The 17,362-nt window shown below is 36.8% G+C and overlaps 1 protein-coding gene across 7 annotated transcripts in view; it reads right to left on the minus strand.

Moving 5' to 3' along the window:
• Window positions 1–17,362, minus strand: part of TLL1 (tolloid like 1) — a 136,602-nt gene that overhangs the window by 26,322 nt on the left and 92,918 nt on the right. For all 7 annotated transcript variants that reach the window (XM_065837344.2, XM_071807723.1, XM_071807725.1 and 4 more), the window contains 5 exons: window positions 12,135–12,237; window positions 10,635–10,751; window positions 9,695–9,840; window positions 3,512–3,707; window positions 1,913–2,038 (listed from right to left, as the gene is read on the minus strand). In XM_065837344.2, the coding sequence (XP_065693416.1) occupies window positions 1,913–2,038; window positions 3,512–3,707; window positions 9,695–9,840; window positions 10,635–10,751; window positions 12,135–12,237 (688 nt within the window). The remainder of the gene's footprint in view (window positions 1–1,912; window positions 2,039–3,511; window positions 3,708–9,694; window positions 9,841–10,634; window positions 10,752–12,134; window positions 12,238–17,362) is intronic.

The following is a 17,362-nucleotide window of genomic DNA, read 5'->3' on the forward strand; positions in this document are numbered from 1 at the left end:
GGGCGGGGTGGCTAAGACCTTGGGTCACACATCAATGTGTCAAAAAAACCACAGGCACAGGTTTAGAGACTTCACTCAGATGACACAAGCTATATTCCCAAAGGATCCAGTCTGCGTCAGGACAACTACAGCTAGTTTTCAGTTTCTGCTTATCAATGTCACTCTGTTGTTCCTTGAGGCGATGGTAGAAAAAGTGGAAATACTGAGAAAAAAAACCTTAAAGCTTTCCAATATACTGCAGCAGGCGAGATTTGGATATGACCAGCATGAAGTAATTTTCTGTGCATGTCAACACTGCAATGAAGCATTGGGCAGAATTTGAGTTAGAAGCTTCTACTCTGGCATTGTGTGAATTAATTCAGCTAGGTCACTCCTCAAATTCCCAAACTATAACAAAGACATAATGTTCACTGCGACTACACAGTGATTTTAATTTAGCAGTCCCAAGTAGTATCTACACATAGTGCATGCTATGTCATATGGAACAACTGCATATACACTTCTAGGGATAGCTCAGTGTTTTTGCTCCATGCTGCACTGTATTGATTCCTCTTTTTGCTAGACTTACTTTTCTGTTTGGGTCATGGGGAAGCATTGCTTCTTTACTTCTGAAGGCAGAGGGAAGAGTCTTGTGAAAGACTGGTATTCTTCCCTAACATTCTGACTCAGGTCAGCAGGCAGACTGAACCAGATTCCTTACATAAATTTGGACTGGTGATCAAAGGCCCAGAGATTAAACCTCTGTCTTCATGGATCCCTTAGCTTAGCTTAACCTTACTTTCTGCATACTGCTTAATATGCAGGCATCTAAATAAATTATCTTTCCAAAGTGTTCACTATTTAAGAAGCAGGGAAGGAGGAGGGAGAGGGAAGAAACAACTGAAAAACCAACCAGCTTGATTGTAGCCAGAATCCAAAACCTGAAATCTAGGACTCTCACTGCATCACACAAACACACATGCCCCAAACAAACAAAACCAGCTCCTCAGAAGCAGAAGCAAAAGAACAAGAAGTGCAAAGAAATTAAGCAAAACTACCCCAAATTGTGACAAATTTTGAATTAAAGCTGGGAAACTGGAAGAGAGCCAGTGAATCACATCAGAAGAAAACTGTAGTTCCAAGCACTCCAATTTTCAAACTCCACTCATTATTGAAATAAACAGATGAACTGAGATAAGAATTATCTGTGCTATCCCCGAGTTTGGTGATATTTATGAATAAAAATCAAACAATAATTGGCACGTAATGATTAAGAGCTTTTCCTTCTTTCCTTTGATATGAAATATGTATGGAATGCAAAATCTTATCTCAGTCCAATCCCATGTTTACACAGACTTCCACTTATCAGGTTTTCATTTCTCCAAATGATTACTTGAACATGCTTTGCTCACCCTGAAATGTAGAATTTGTTTCCAGCAAGAAAAGTCCACAATCTGACTGGGAGTGAGGAGGATTTCCCTGAGCCTTGAGCAGGAATAAAGGATTCTGCTCTTCAAATCAGCCAGTTTCCCAGTCACACCCCTGTCAGAGGTGGTCAGAGGGATCATTAAATACTCTAATTCTGAGACAGTGGCACATTGCTGATAAATGTCTCCTTACACGTGGTGGAAGACTGCTTTAATGAACATGAAGGATGTAATGAGTGGTTTGGGAAGGTACGAAGTCCTGCTTTGCATTGTTCCCAATCGACTAACAGCACCACCTGTAAAGCTAAATTAGTGACAGACATCAGATGAAGACGACTGCTGGGGACCGACATTACTCTTGGCACCATTGCTAAAAGGGAGCACTGGTTTTCCAGGCCAGGTTCCACAGGTCTCACATTGCTAGGACAGAGCATACAAAAGGTGTAGTGTTTCAGTCATGGCACTCTATGAGCTTTAAGAGCCCATAACACAGCAACACACTGTACCTTCACAACTCTTTTTGTCAGGACCAAGTTCATAGCCAGGATCACAGGCGCACTGGTAACTGCCCAGAGTATTTACACAGCGCTGCTCACAGCCACCATTGTCAGGTTTGGCACATTCATCTTCCTCTGCCAAGACAGGGAAGAATGCAAAAATGTGTTAAATAGTTACCTTCCTCAGCTGTAATTGCTGGATCAATATTAACCCAGAAAGCTGTACACATGCCATTTTAAGGTGCACTACATAGCACACTGTGGTTGCTGACTAGAGCATTTTCAAATGCTAAGGAGACCTGCAATGAAGAAAATGAAAATTTGTTCTTTGTGGGATTTGGGTGGGTTTTTTTACAACAATACCTACTGACAGCTGCAGACCTAATTTATAAGTACTTTGTGGGCAGCATACAATAATTCAGGCAGCAGTAATCTAAAGGTTTTATAAAGTATTGAAAGAAAGACTGAAAATCCACAGCAGGGTCACTTGAAGGGCACTTTATCTCCCACAGAATCAATTTGTGCATTATCCTGAATTCATACTCAAAAACAGATTAACAGAATCCTCAAATCCCAGGTTTTCATTCTACCCATATTAAAGGGAAGAAGATACATCAGTGATGGGGGAGGGAAAGGAATAATGTATTATCTGTAGTAGCTCTGAAGTATACCCATGAGATTCATTGTTAAAATATTCCTCAGTCATTAAAATATCGTTTCCTTATACCAGGACAAGTAGTTTCTTCAGAATAAAACAGAGCTCCCACTCATGTCTACAGCCTTCAAGGTTACGATTACCTACACTGAAAACTAGCAGTTAGGGTAAGAAAAGCCTCAGCTTGTGGCTTTTCAAAAAAAGCAAAAAGGTTCTCCTTGTGGCATGACCTGTATTTCAGGTGTCACCATGGCCACACCACTGCTAGTGGCTTTTACTGAGCCAAAGGTAGCACAGGGTAGGAATTACAACCTCCTCATGCACCAACTGCTGCAGGTACATCTGCAATCGCATTACACCTGTCCCACCTCCCTTATCCCGCCCACCCAAAACAGAGGAAGACCGTGAGGCCTTTAGCCACTGTATCATTTCTCAGCTGTATTTTTTTTCTTGCTCACAGGAAGTAATAAATTGATAAAACAGCCTAATGCAGCAAAAGGATCAGAAAAATACCACAACATTCAGACAAAACACCCATTTGCCTCTATCGCGATTATGCTATTTAAATTTATATCTGATAACACAAATATAAATAAAATTAAAACAGAACCAAAACAAACAAAAAAACCCACACCACAAACATTTTTTATAGGATTAGGTATGTTTCAAAGGTGTTTTGAAACTAAGCCGATTATTTGAGCCTGAAGAATCTAGGAAATTGCACTGAATACGTTCCTTCAATCTTTGGACCTTTTACAAGGAGATAGAAATACCTCAACTGTTTTGATTTGATAAAATTTCATGTCCAGGTAAAAAAATATGCTGGAGACAGGACAGAGTTGATTTTAGAAAAAGTAGGTTGAAAAATATTTTTCATATCCTATAATATTTTTTCTCATTCAAAAAGAAGTGATAATCAACTCACAGGTCCCAAAATATGCTTTAACATTTACCTTTAAAAAAGTTAGCTGCAAACCCTGCTTTGTTAACAGTTCCATCAGAAACAAACTTCATCCACAGGGTATTAGAGGTAGATCTAATATCTTCTGGCTTGTCATAGCCACAAAAGTGACCAATCAAAGGACTGTTCTCATTCGTTCCATCTCGAATTTCCAAGTAGTCATATGCACAGTTATCATGTCTTTCAATCTGTAAAAAAATATTTTTTGAAGTGACCTACTTGAACTTGACCATAAATATCAAATATCAATCAGCTAATACAGAATAGAACTTTTTCGAAGTTAAGGTTAGCGTTCTGTCTAGGGTTCAAACACCAGGAAGATATGAAAAAGAACAAGTATCATTGGACTGTTTTTAATACACTTGTTTTCTAGAAGAATAAATAATTTTGAGATTATTACACTGAACACAACAGTCTAACTGGAAAAATGAAACTAAAAAAGCACCCGCTCACCTCTAAGCTTCCCCATGTTCTGTCAAATTCCTACTCTTAGTTCAAGTAAAGTCATCTTTTCTCGTGTACACTCAAGTATACAAAATTAATGATTCAACAACTAACCAGGTCAGAAATATTAATTGGTTTTGAAATATTAAAAAAATAAATTTTAATACCAGAACATTTTTTGACATTATCAACCTATACTGTTTCAGGTGATGATCAATATTTTATTTTCTTCCTTCTTCTTCAACACAGTGCAAAATTTTGCATTTGCCAAAATCCACTATGTTGTAGGGTAACTGTAAAAAATTTCAGTGCATTTAGGGTTTGGGGCATCTGTAGAATTAGATCCAAATACACTTCTAAAATTATCAGCCATTAATTAGCCAGTAGAACAGATGACGAAAGTATCATCGCTACTTTTTTGCAGCTGATGTGTCTGATTTCTGATGCACAGTTCCTGATTTTAAGTGTCTTCTTTTAACTTCAGTGAATCTTTGGATAGAGAAATCTACTGAAACCAGAACAATTGAAAATGCACCTCTCACTTAAAAGTCCTGTCAGATAACATCCAAACATAGACCAGCATGTGAGTGGATGTGTATGTTTCTATTTGGGTAGCAAGTCTTGTGCTCTTTACATAATAGTATTTACAGAGTTAGTCAGAGTGGGAATTGCAACAAAGAAGAAAGCAGTAGAAGCCTGAATATAATCCTATCTGAAACACAGATAATTTATGATGCTTGTCTTTATTGAGAAAGTATCTTTCCCAACAGAATTAAAAGCTCCTTTTTACTACAGGATTGCTGCAAGTTACTCAAGTAATATAGCATCTTAGCTATAAAAGAATTAACTAAATCCAAGCATTCAAAAATAAACCCTCTAAGGAAACTATTGTTCAACTAAGTGGCTGAATCCATGAGGCAGGGTTGGGGGGCAGACAGGACCATAGTCAGGGAGAAAGCATTGCAGAAGCCTCAAATTCAATTCAACACATCCAAATTCTATTAAAATGACTAAGAAGTCAAAACCAAACCAAACCCAGAAAAAACAACATCTTATCTCAAGACAGAGGTTTATTTGCATGTAAGCTGCACAGTTAGTACAAGTGGCTGCTAATACTCTGCTCTAATTGTGCATTATGACCAAGACTAAGCTCAGTAACCATCACAGACTAAGGAGATTTCATTTAGCACATTAGGATTTCAGCTTCTTTTTCGTAAGAGGGAAAATTGGGGGAAGAGGTTGTTCGATTTTATTTCATTTTAATGGCATCAAAATATAGCACTTACACACAGAATTTGTCTGTCTTCTTTCCAACTTTCCAATTCTTCAAGATTTACATATGCAATTTTCTCTCACTCACTTCTCTGACACAATCCATACTGCCATTTACTCTGATTTCTTAGCTGTTTGCTCAAGAATTGATTTGGGCCAGAGTTTGGGAAATGACTGAGAAAAGTCAAGAAGATCTGGGATGCAACTACTCATTGCTGACTTCAATGGCAATTGTACGTTTCCAACTAATTTGATCAGGCACGTGCCTACCTGAGCACTGATAAGTTTTTGACACTGTAATACCAATTCCAAGTTTTCATTAATCTAAGTAATACATTTTAAACACATGACATCATATTCCAATTTGAAACAAATGCTGCCTTGTTATCTCAATAAAAATCATTGGCACTCTGATGCAGAAAGAAGTGAGCTGGTCCAAGGATCATTATTATCAATGAAGGAATTGTGTATTTTCCCCATGTGTTTGTGGTCTTTTTACTACTCAAGACTTTTAATTGACATCTTTTTCCATGTTTTCATGTTTTCCATGTTTTCATGTTTTCCATGTTTTGTGGGGTAATATGGAAAATCTGATTTTTCACAAGCCAAGTGCAGCTCTAAGTTACCTGTACCAAACTCCCAATGAGGTGAATTGCTAATTTCTTTTCTAAGAATCACTCTATCTTTGTCAGAAGACAACAGCTAAAACTACATTTTGCATAGCAGTAAGTCACTAAACTTCCTAAGATTATAAAAATCAGCCAACTTAGAAAGTGCTCAACAAAACAGTTAGAAAGGTGGCCATTCTACCATATTCATTTTTTTTAGTGTACTGCTACTGCAAGTGATGTTATTATAATTATCAATATTATTATATTAAGAGATTAAGTTGTTACATTTATTTATAACAGATAAGTATTGCATTTTTGAGAAATGAAAACTGCGGGTGGAGGCACTTGGTAACCATTGAAAAAGAACTAGTATAGAACATATTTTGCTTATCTGTACCTCAGGTTTTAAGATGTGGTATTGTCGTCTGGGAACACTGCCATACAAAGATCTATTACACTTGAAATAGCCTCATTTTCTTCCTACTACAAGGGGAGAAAATCTTCTCAAGTTAATGAAACGACTCTCAGTTGTAAGTGAGCTGATTCTGTAAACCTTATTTACTGGAGCATTAAAATTTCACAAGATTGATATTACATGCAGATGAGAAAGAATATGCAAAACGTTAGCAAATGCAAAAAAAAAAAGCATAAATAAACAAGTTTTACAGAAAAATGCACTGCGTATAGGAGAATGAAAGAAACCATCAGGTCATCAAGCACTCAGAGGAAACCCAGAATTTGAATGGCATTAGAGAATTAAGTTGAGAAAATGCCAGAAAAAATCCTAAGACCGGAGTATAAGCACAAGAACACACTAAGAAATCTCCTGGTCAAATGGGAAGCCAGGTATGTTCTCAACATTCATTCTAAAAAGAAAAGAAAATTCCTTGCACATAGTTTCGGTTTTGAAAAAAAAGCAAAACCAAACAAAAAAACCCCCACAAACACACAAAAAAAACCAAAACCAGAAACAACAACTTTACACGCAAATGTATTTGTTCAAAAATTCTAGACTACCTTTGTTTTGTAGTCTTCCCCCAATAGAAAAAAATAAATAGGGGAAAAAATATAAAGAAAGAAAAAAATAAGAGTAGAGGATTTCAAGAGCAAATTTGGTAGTAATCATATTTCAGGAAAAATCTTCCAATTGTTTTTTTTTCATTGTTAATTTATTTATTGACAGAGTCAAATTTCAGTACTTGAAAGGATACCTGAGTCAGGTCATAGAGGTTAGAGTCATGAAAGCTGGGATATATCCCTAGTGGAATCAGAATATCAGATAAAGTTTATTCCCTGACTTATATAAGAATAATTTAAATGAACTCTATCTGCACAAAGATTAACAGGGCCACTCAAATGAGGAAGATTAATATGGCTCAGCTCTACAAACGCTCTGGATTGTCTCAGTTTAGGAGACTGTGTGCCAACAAAAGTTCTTTTTTTTAAAAAAAAGATAGATAGATAGATAGATAGATAGATAGATAGATAGATAGATAGATAGATAGATGGATTGATTGATTTGGGGCACTAATTTTCAGAGAACAAGACAATTGAGGTTACTATAACAAAGAAGTAAAAAGATGAAGCTAGCAGTCCCAACATCTCTGCTGTCATCTAGATACTGGGAAGTGTAGCTGCCCATCAGGTAGCCAAATAAGAAAGGGTAATCACACACCCAGCAGAAAATGCGTTGCCCACAGCAGGCAAAACAAGATGACTCATTGATACAGTTTGAAATTCTCAGCTTCCCTAGTGCTTTCATTTCAGAGTGAAGGTTATTTATACAGTTATTTTTTCTAGCATTACATATGGATAATGAGAATACCTCTTACTTAACTGTACCTTTCAAAGGCCAGAGAAGTAATTTTCTCACAAACACGCTGCAATAACTCTTTGGCCTGACATCTACTTTTTTTGATCTCAGTTGACATGAAGAACTGCGATTTTTAAACAACTTTTTGTTTTACTGGGCAATGCACCAAGGATTCTGTCCAGAGAGGGACTTAGTACCAAAAAACAGAACACCTACGTTCAGGCACTTGGACCTGAAATGGAAATCAGATCCAGCAGCAAACGTCTAGGCAAGGCACTGCAGAGCAGTTTCCAAAGCAAATCTCACTTTCAGTGAGGAACCTCATGGATGAGCCAATAAGAAACACCACAAAGACAGATCTAACAGAAGTCTTGTGCCTTTCTGGGACACCTAATTTGGTGCTCAAGGGTCTCTTGCCACTCTGGAATCATAACACAGATTCTCCCTGGAAAAGTATGTGCCTTTCAAGTCCCCACTGGTGGAATTATTATTTTTTTTTTTTTTTGGAAAATACATCAAGAAGAGGCACTAACTTGAAACTACCAGTCAACTATACTTCTGCTCAATTTCCTTTCTTGTTATGAGGTATCAGTCCACACATTTCACCTCTAGAGAGTGCCATAATACTAAACAGTCTAGGGGAAAACTCTACAATTCTTATAGCCTTAACCACTAGCCTACTAAATTGTGCTCTCATTTGCTGGTGATTTGCTTCTATTTTCTGTATGTTGAGGCATGAACATGCCATCTTCATGCTTGCAAATAACCCATTGTTTGGTGATATTGAACTGAGGTCAGTTCAAGCAATAATGTACCACGCGTGTAGATCAATGCTGAGCATCTGCATGGAGATCAAATACTGCACCAAGTTTCATATACAGAGGCACAGTGCCATTTCTCTTGGGATCACATAAAAAAATACTGAGCACCAATGGCAGACTAGAAAAGCTCCATATCTACTCAGTAAATTATGTAAAGTTACTGAAAACATTTTTCATTTTCAACAGTGCTTAAAAAGAGAGACTGACATGCTACGTTAAGCAATCTTGAGCCAGGTCATGCAGAGTCTGAATGGCATTTGGGCAGGGAGAGTTGATCTTGTCTACACTAGATCCAACATTAATTCAGGATAGAAAAAAAAAAAAAAAGGAAAAGTATATAGAATTTATGAAACTATTAAATTTTCCATTGTTTATATTCATAAACCCTTCTTATCTCATGCTCAGACATTTCATCAGCCATAGCAAAAATGTGCCATACCCCTGAACTCTGTTTGAAAGACTATAATTACAGGTTGAAAATTATATCTATATTTACAATATATGTGTTTATATCTATGTGTACCGTAAAGCAAACAAATTTTAGATTAAAAAAACACATTCTTTATGCCATTACTGCTGAGGCATATTCAAATTAAACAAGTGAACTTAAAGTATGTTACTAAATTTATCTACAAACTTCAAACCAGTGTACTGTGCATGTATAAAAAAGACATATGAATTGTTACTTTTCCTTGTTATACAACTGTTTACCACTGTTTAGCAATGTTATACACAGAGAGATGTACGCTAAAGACACATAAGTATGACTCATCATGGCTTTTTTCTTTCCTCTCTAAATATAGGTTTGGAAACTGAATTTAAGTAGGTTTTTTCTTTCTTTCTTTCTTCTCAAAAGACAAGCCAAAAAACACAGTAGTTTCTTTCCAAATAGACATTCCTTTTTAACAGTAAGCTTTAGTAAAGATTAGAAAGTCCTTTCTTGTTTAACATAATATTAGAGCATCCTTGCTGAACTGGATTATGTATTTTTTAAACTGTGATTATTGTCAATAAACATTCCAATAGCCTAGAAAAACCTTTAGTCTTGAAAAGTTTTGGAGAAAGGAAGGTTTCATGGAGAGTAGAATTGGATTCTGGAGATTATTTTTCATAGAGGATTCTTAAATTAATTCACAGGTTTAATGAGGATTCCCTTATGTGTCATTGTCACTTATCCACTAGATGCTTTTCTGAGATCAGTTAAAAGGCTTTACCTCAAATGCTTGAAAGGTTAATCCTACATTGTAGTTTTCTGACACTGTTATTTTCCACACACATTCCTTCATTGGTCTGTAGTCATCAGGATAATTTGGAGACTGGATCTGGCCTTCATTTTTGTGGATTTCACCTCCACAAATAGCTGATAAAAGCATAAAATTCATATTGTAAATGACACCATTTTCTGTTCCCCACGCCCAAATCGACAATTTATGCTCCATTTTTTAAAACTAATTATAAGATTATTCTGAAGAAGATGTTAGAAGTCTACCAAGGCCAAATTCTTGAAAACACAATACATTTAAACCACTATACGTATTTCAGTTAGCAAATATAATCCTGCATTTCCAATAGCTCCAAACATGCCTACAGTTTTCAGAAATTTTTCATGAAAAGTAGATGCACTTTTCAGGGTCCACACTGATAACCATATAAAAGTCTGTGAATATCAACTAAATCACAAGTTTACTACCACACATTCAATATTTAAGAAAACAGGTTCTATTTTAAACAGGTGAATGTTGAGTTGCTAATAGACTCAATGTGTGGGAGTGTCTCTATTAAGTAATCCCAGAGCATATGGAAAACCTAAGTCAGATTTTTCTGAAGAATAAACAGAAAGTACTCAAGAAAGCTTCCCACGCACTAAGCACAAGAACATTCACATTTAGTTAATTAAGCGACTGGTAAAAATGATTATGATTATCAGCAGTGGTGTCTGTAGAAACAAGGTCATTTGAAATCTGATCACAGGAAGAGTTTCAAAATGTACTGTCTGCTAAGTTAACACCTACTATCTCTTTTAGCAATAAAATACCAATTTCATATGAGGTTATTTCTGACTTTTTTTTTTTTTTTTTTTTAAATATCCAAAGGTATATGGTTAATATTTTTCCTCCATAATCAAGTTATTTTTTACGGCTGTAAGAGGCTTACCTTCATAAACTGCTGCAAAACCTTTCCCAACCCAGTTGCTGCTGCTGCGAAACTCAATCCACATCCTGCTGTCGGAGGATGCGAGGACTTCTGGCAGTTTGTCACCACAAAACCTGCCTAAAAACATGCAACCAGTAACTGCATTTTCTGCCACTTCTGAAGACAAACGCTGCAAACGTTTATACAAGTGTTTAACATTATAAGCAGAAGTAGCATAACCAACTCAGTGGAACTATTCACACACTTTTGATTAAACACATTTATTTCTACAGATCAGGATCTAATACACAAGGATTTTATTATAAAGCTTTCAGCACTTCCTTTCATTGCAGTCAGGTTCACAAATCTAAGTAAAAAACTAGAGCAGAAAAATCATTGTTATAGATTGTTTCTATACATACAAAGCCACGCATTTTGGAAGTGGAAAGTGAGTACTAACCTTAAGAGAGGAACATAATCTAGGTCACAGTAATACCACACATTGTGTCTAAGGACCAAAGAGATTTAAAAACTAGCATCCAAATGACCCTAGACTATATTATCTTCTTAAATTCAGCCTATGTAGGTGAAATTTCTGTTTATCTAGGTAACAGAGAAGACAACAGGAAGAAAGGCAATTACCATCTGGTCTTAATTGTTTTTTCATTTCTTTTTAAGGTTGAGAAAATAGGCACTAGTGTTAGAAAGTTGTCCTATGTATCTACTGCCTTCTTTCTTTCTTGCTGTTTTAAAACTGTGGTTCTTAAGATGCTAACAAATAGTGTTAATCTTCATTCTAAAAACAACAACAAAGCTGACCCCAGAAGGTGGAGACATTCATGTTTCCTGCGGTGTGAAATCCCCAGTTTCCATCACAGAAGATCACAGGGTGTCAAACTGGGCCTCTGGGTTGGGCAGTGGCATTACAGGGCATGAAATCTTCCTACCAGCCCTCTGAATTAGGAATGGCTGCAGCTTCCTGCACATTAGTGGCAACTTTGAGACTTAACTCATCATTACTTTGCACATCTTTTCTCTGCAAGAGCAGGGAAGGGCATGCAAATAAGTAATTGAAGTAATTTTCTATTCATAATTTTAAAAGTACAGGAACAGAGCTGATAAGTACAACTCTACAATGGGTGCCGTCAGCCACAGTGCAGGTGCTCATCATGTGCTCTGTGGATTTCCCACCACATGCTCTACAGATTTGTCTCTATACTATTTCCCCATTTCTGTGAACAAAACTATGATAACTTCATATTTTAACAACCATAAGCAAAAGGTTGCACATTCTATAGTTTTCACCTTTCCACATAGGAAGCTGCAATGAAAGGAAGGCTTGAGCACTGAAGTCAAATAAACCATTTATTGGAAGCCATTTAGAGTTTTTCCCATCCCCAAGTTTACATACATTCTAGACACCTAACACCCAAGAGGTTTGTTGTGAGTTCAACAGCAAGCAAGTCCACTGAACTGAGTGACTGTGGTAACTGGACAGTGCGGCATTCAACAGTTGCATACCAAGCAGAGGCGATTTTCTCCAGTAGCCATCTCTTACTTCAATATAGTCATACCAACAGAGACTGCTCTTGTAAAGGTCCATGGTGGTGAAGTTTAAAACAATCTGCAGAGGAGAACACCTAATTAAATCACTTGTGGTTAATAAAACAAAATGATCTCAACAACATTTTGTAGAGCTGAAGCCATAGTGGTCACCCGTAATAGGATTTCAACTGCCTAGACACTTCATTAGCCTCTCCTCAACTATTTCTTATAGTAAGCAGAAGTTGTTTGGGAACATTAAAGGTTTTTTACTTAATCTTAAGTATATGAGCAGATTCAAGACAGACTACTCACATTTCATTCTTACAGGGAGCTTTTCACTGAGAAAAAAAGTTTGAGAATGCTAATAAGGTAAAATAATGTGCTAATATAATTTTAAGTATGTTATTTGATAATTCTCTTGCCAATTCTTCGTCCACTCCATTGTGTCTATAATCCGTACTGACAGGTGTAAAAAGAAAACTATAATTTTATTTTGGTTATTGTTTCCTTCCACTACTGTTTTGATAATTTACTTTCAGACAAGTCAAATATTGACAAAAGCGGACCAGAATGCTGAAAGCAATACCACTAAAACAAATGGTACACAGTCCCTTAATGACTCTTGATGAAATTGAAATAAAGCTTTTTATAGAGAAATCTGAGAACTTTTGAACCTGGACTCTCACTTTTACTGATCACATCTGTAAACAGGCATATTTTCAATACATAATATCAGGCCTACCCTAGGTCACTACATTAGCCCACTTTGGTTTAGAAATACTGATACTAAACTGCCATAAACTTACACTTTTAACAAAGGAGTAGGATTCGTCCTGGACCACAGGATGACACAACAGCTACAATTTGGGTCCTGACTGACTGGGACAGTGTTAGCAACATGGCCTGCAATTTCAGGGATTAGTCCAAACAAGAAGATTAAAAATCATTCATATTTTGTATTATTAAATAATTTCTAAATCATACCCTTTCATTAGATTTAGGTGTATTTGGAAAAAGAATTTATCTTCTCCCAGATCAGTTCCTCAGTGTAAATTAATAAATGTTTCAACCTAACTAAAAATCTTTATTCATATATTAGCATAGAAGTGGTTTTATTTTTAGCTGTGATCTTGGGAACTCACAACTGAAACCTGCTATTATAAAGTAAACATGAATTGCTCCACAGTAGCATATACCTCACACTGCAAAAATACATCTCAATGGCAGCCTATGAAGCAGCTGTGCGTGTCAGTTGAAAGGAGAGGAATTTACCCTTAGTCCAGCTGCAAGAATGAAATATAATACCATAACTGAAACAACAGGCCCAGATTGTCAAGACAAGATGGTTTACTTCTATCTCCTCTGAAGGTACCATGTGTGTTTCCAACCACAACATAGCACAATATTAAACCAGAAAGGCAGAACTTTTTCCAACTGTTGAATTTTGAGAAGATAAAAACTATTAGCTATTGGATGAAGCTAATCTAAATATAATACAGTGGCAAAAATGTTTGGGTGTGTAGGTTAGTTGGTAGAGTCACAATAAGGCTCTTCTCCAAACAATGCAAACTGGAGACATTCTTTCATAGCAAAACACTATGTGTCTTAATATTAGGTTAGCAATGGTTTTGCTTTCACTTACTTTTCACAAAAAATAACTGAATACATCCATATGAGCAACTACATTCTCAAAAATCTCTTTTGTTTTAATGGAGAATGGGAAACTTTCTGATTTAATCTTAAATGCTGTATCTTCTGTTAACCCTTAGTGCTGACACTACTGACTGGCTGGAAGATCAAGTTCACAAGTGATTCTATTCAGCTTTCACCTTTACTGCCATGATGCTGTAGGAAACGGAAAAAATCTGTAAGGCTACACATAAACAACAGCCAGGAGTCCTGTACAGTGAGGCACATTCTGCTGGCAACCACAGCCTTGTGGTATGAAGTTATGGGACATAAAGCATGCCAAGGCCCATCAGGACAACACTGACAAAATGCATACCGGTTCTGATGGTTGAATATGGCCAAACATACACATCCACAAGCTGCTATCACATCCACAAAGCCTGCAAAAGGGTTTCTTAAACAGCAGTCTGCCTCTAGCACTGTGTTCTCCACAGGAACTCCCTATAAGCAGCTTTCGTACGATTTTAGCGTAGCAGAGGCAACAAATATAGTCTGCCCTCTCTCTTTTGGCCCCTTCCTTCTGTCATTTTAGAGCCACAACGGAAGACAATAATTTAGTCTCAGATCTATATGTAACGAACGTCTGCTTCAACATTAGTTTGATGCTTTGGAAATGCAACCCTTTTCTGCTGAGTTTCTCAGACCATAGGTAGGTATCTCTGTACCCAGCCATACTACTTGCAAACCCTACTGCCCTCAGCAGTTTCCTCGTCCTTTTCCACCCATGCTTACTTCACCCCAGTTGTGAAGAGGTTCACAAGAAGGAGCTTTTTTCTGTCCCCAGCTGAGATGCAGACAGCTGGGTTAAGGTCAGGCTACCTTCCACAGCTGCTTAAACTAACCCAGCTGGCTCTGTTGCAAGCAAGTTGTGGAAGCCACATCCTATACCTCCTCCATTGGCTCAGCTGTGTAGAGCCTGAAGGTCTGTCACCAGTACAGCCTCAAGTTTTCCATTTTCCATGACACAGCTGAAACATCAGATTTCTCTCTTTTCCCTTTGGAAATTTGTCTTTTTTCAAACCTTACTTGCCAGAATAGAGTTGGGAAAAGGATTATTTTACTTAAATGTGATCATGCCATTTGTCTCAAAGTGCTGCTATCTGAATGGAAACCATTAAAATTTAATCACTGTCCTTAATGGTCCCCTCTTTTGAAACTATATTAAATAACCTTCACAACCTTTTCTCACTTTGACATGCCAAGGTATTCCATGATACAGCAATTCCTTAACATAGACCAGAATTCATTAGCTGTACATAGGCAGAACCCTCAATCTGTCACAGCAGGATTTCTGGTCAGGAACCAAACAAGTACAAATATATTTAAGATTCTGATTTCCAGTTTTGCAAGGTATTAAACAGAGCTACAGACAAGGCAGAGCTTGTTCAAGGGGACAGGATGTTTGAGTCTTCATGAGAAAAACAATCAATGGGTGTTAGTCAGCACAATTAAGGAATTATTGATTACACAGTAGATTCAACTGTGATGCTGCAGCTTCAGAGAGAATATATCATACCTACTACTACCTGGCATAAGAAAGCACAAAATATACAGCAAACACCACATAGAACTAACTAAGTTTTCTGTAAGTAGCAATTTTCCCCTATCAACCAAGGATTTATCTGTCCTATTTTATTATTCAGGTTAAATAAAACATTAAGGAAAACTGGAAAGTAATGTAAGCTGTTGAAAAGCACAGATTCGAAAAAAAAACACTGGCATAGTTGCAACTCCCTAAGCCAACAAAATTTTTACACACCAGAAGGCAGGATTCACCCTGGCAGAGGGCATACAGTATTACTAACACCATCCTCCTCTAGAGATTTTACTGTGTATAGATATACTGTGTGTAGATGTTTACCATAGAGTCTTAAACCTTGAGAGAAAATAAAATATTAGTGAACTACCTTTTTTTAATAATAGCGTTGCACACATTTTAAGTTGGGCTGGCAATTTACAATGTCTACCAATAAAAGGAATGCTGCAGCTAGTGCATACCACTGAAGTCCTGTCCTTCATTGAGTTTTCTGCTATCAAAGATCAGAAGTGTCTGTATTTGCAGAAGGCAGCATGGATAGAACAGAAGTCCTCTAAACTATGCTCAAACAGTACAACGTTAAATATCAATAAATAAGAGATGAGAACTAGACAATCTGGACTGATGCTTTTTCAGTTTATTTTTAGGTGACTGAAGTGCTCACTGATGTTTCAGAACATGATGTGATGTACTCAGACATACTCTAACCTCCGCACAACATTCCTGAGATCTATCAGGGTCAAAGCAGCAAACAAAACAATAAAAAATTAAATGTGTTTTTATTTTCCCTTCACAACATGAATATGTTATCATCATTTATTAAGAAAATTTGGGATTGAGCATAATGTGTCCAAGGTACCTTAAGATATGCATTATTTAAGATTTAGACGTCATTTCTGCTATCTCCTATTCACATTAAGTACTTGCTGCAAATAGGGTCCTTCACCTCAAGACAGACAATGTTCTATGGGAACAGCACTGACAAAATAGATTTTTTGACATTAGCACAAATATAATTTACGTAATTTTTACTGAAGTATATGGAGACTATGAGAACTGCAGGTTAGAACAGTGCCCTGTAGACATGACTTGGCACATCAAATTTCAATTAGAAAATTGTGTTTAGTCTTTTGCCCCATTTGGGATGGGAGGTAGGATGAGAAGGGAACTGGTTACAATCTCAAGACATAATAGTCTTACAAATATACTACAATTACACTAATAGCCAGAGATAAACTTACATGAAGTTGGAATATGCTATGAATACCTAAGCCCAACCATTTTCCAACTCACATATTGTTTTAAAAAGCCAATAATAATTGTAGTTGAACACTACATTTTTAATTTTTTTAACTAAGGAATAGTTAAATAAATGGCTGGGGGCTAAGGCATTTTTGTTGTTTTCACAGTAGTGTCTAAGAAGAAACACAAACAATGGAGATATTACCTATCTAGATTAATTTGCATCTTTTGCGCAAACCTTCTCTTATTCATCTGTTTTCATTTGTTTTTCCTTGCCAACCTGCAGAGCCACCCACACCCTCCCAGCACAGAATGTGTTTATTTTTCTTCCTGTGTCTGGCTTTTGCCCAGAGAAGGGCAAATGCTTTCCAAGTGACTTTGCTTTCCTCTCCCACAGTAGCATATGCTCTTAGAGCTCCTCAGGATCTATTAGTACATCAAGAATATATATTCTTGGTGTCTACCAGGACCCTGACCTGAAAGAAACATAGAACAAGGTAATTCAATCAGAAGAAAACTATGTCCAGAATGGACTGGGAAACAAATGACAAAACTGACTGAAATATCTGGAGGAAAATGCTGGGTTTTCCTCTTTGGACTGTGCAGTACTGAGGCTGGTGCTGGGTTATATATTTCTGTCCTTATGTTGTATTTGCTTAATACTGGCCACCACTTGCAAAAAAACTCTTTTTTTGTCCTATATGTTTTGTCTCAGGTGAAACTTCTCATCACTCCT

This window comes from Patagioenas fasciata, chromosome 4 (assembly GCF_037038585.1).
Source record: "Patagioenas fasciata isolate bPatFas1 chromosome 4, bPatFas1.hap1, whole genome shotgun sequence".
Taxonomy (NCBI): Eukaryota; Metazoa; Chordata; class Aves; order Columbiformes; family Columbidae; genus Patagioenas; species Patagioenas fasciata.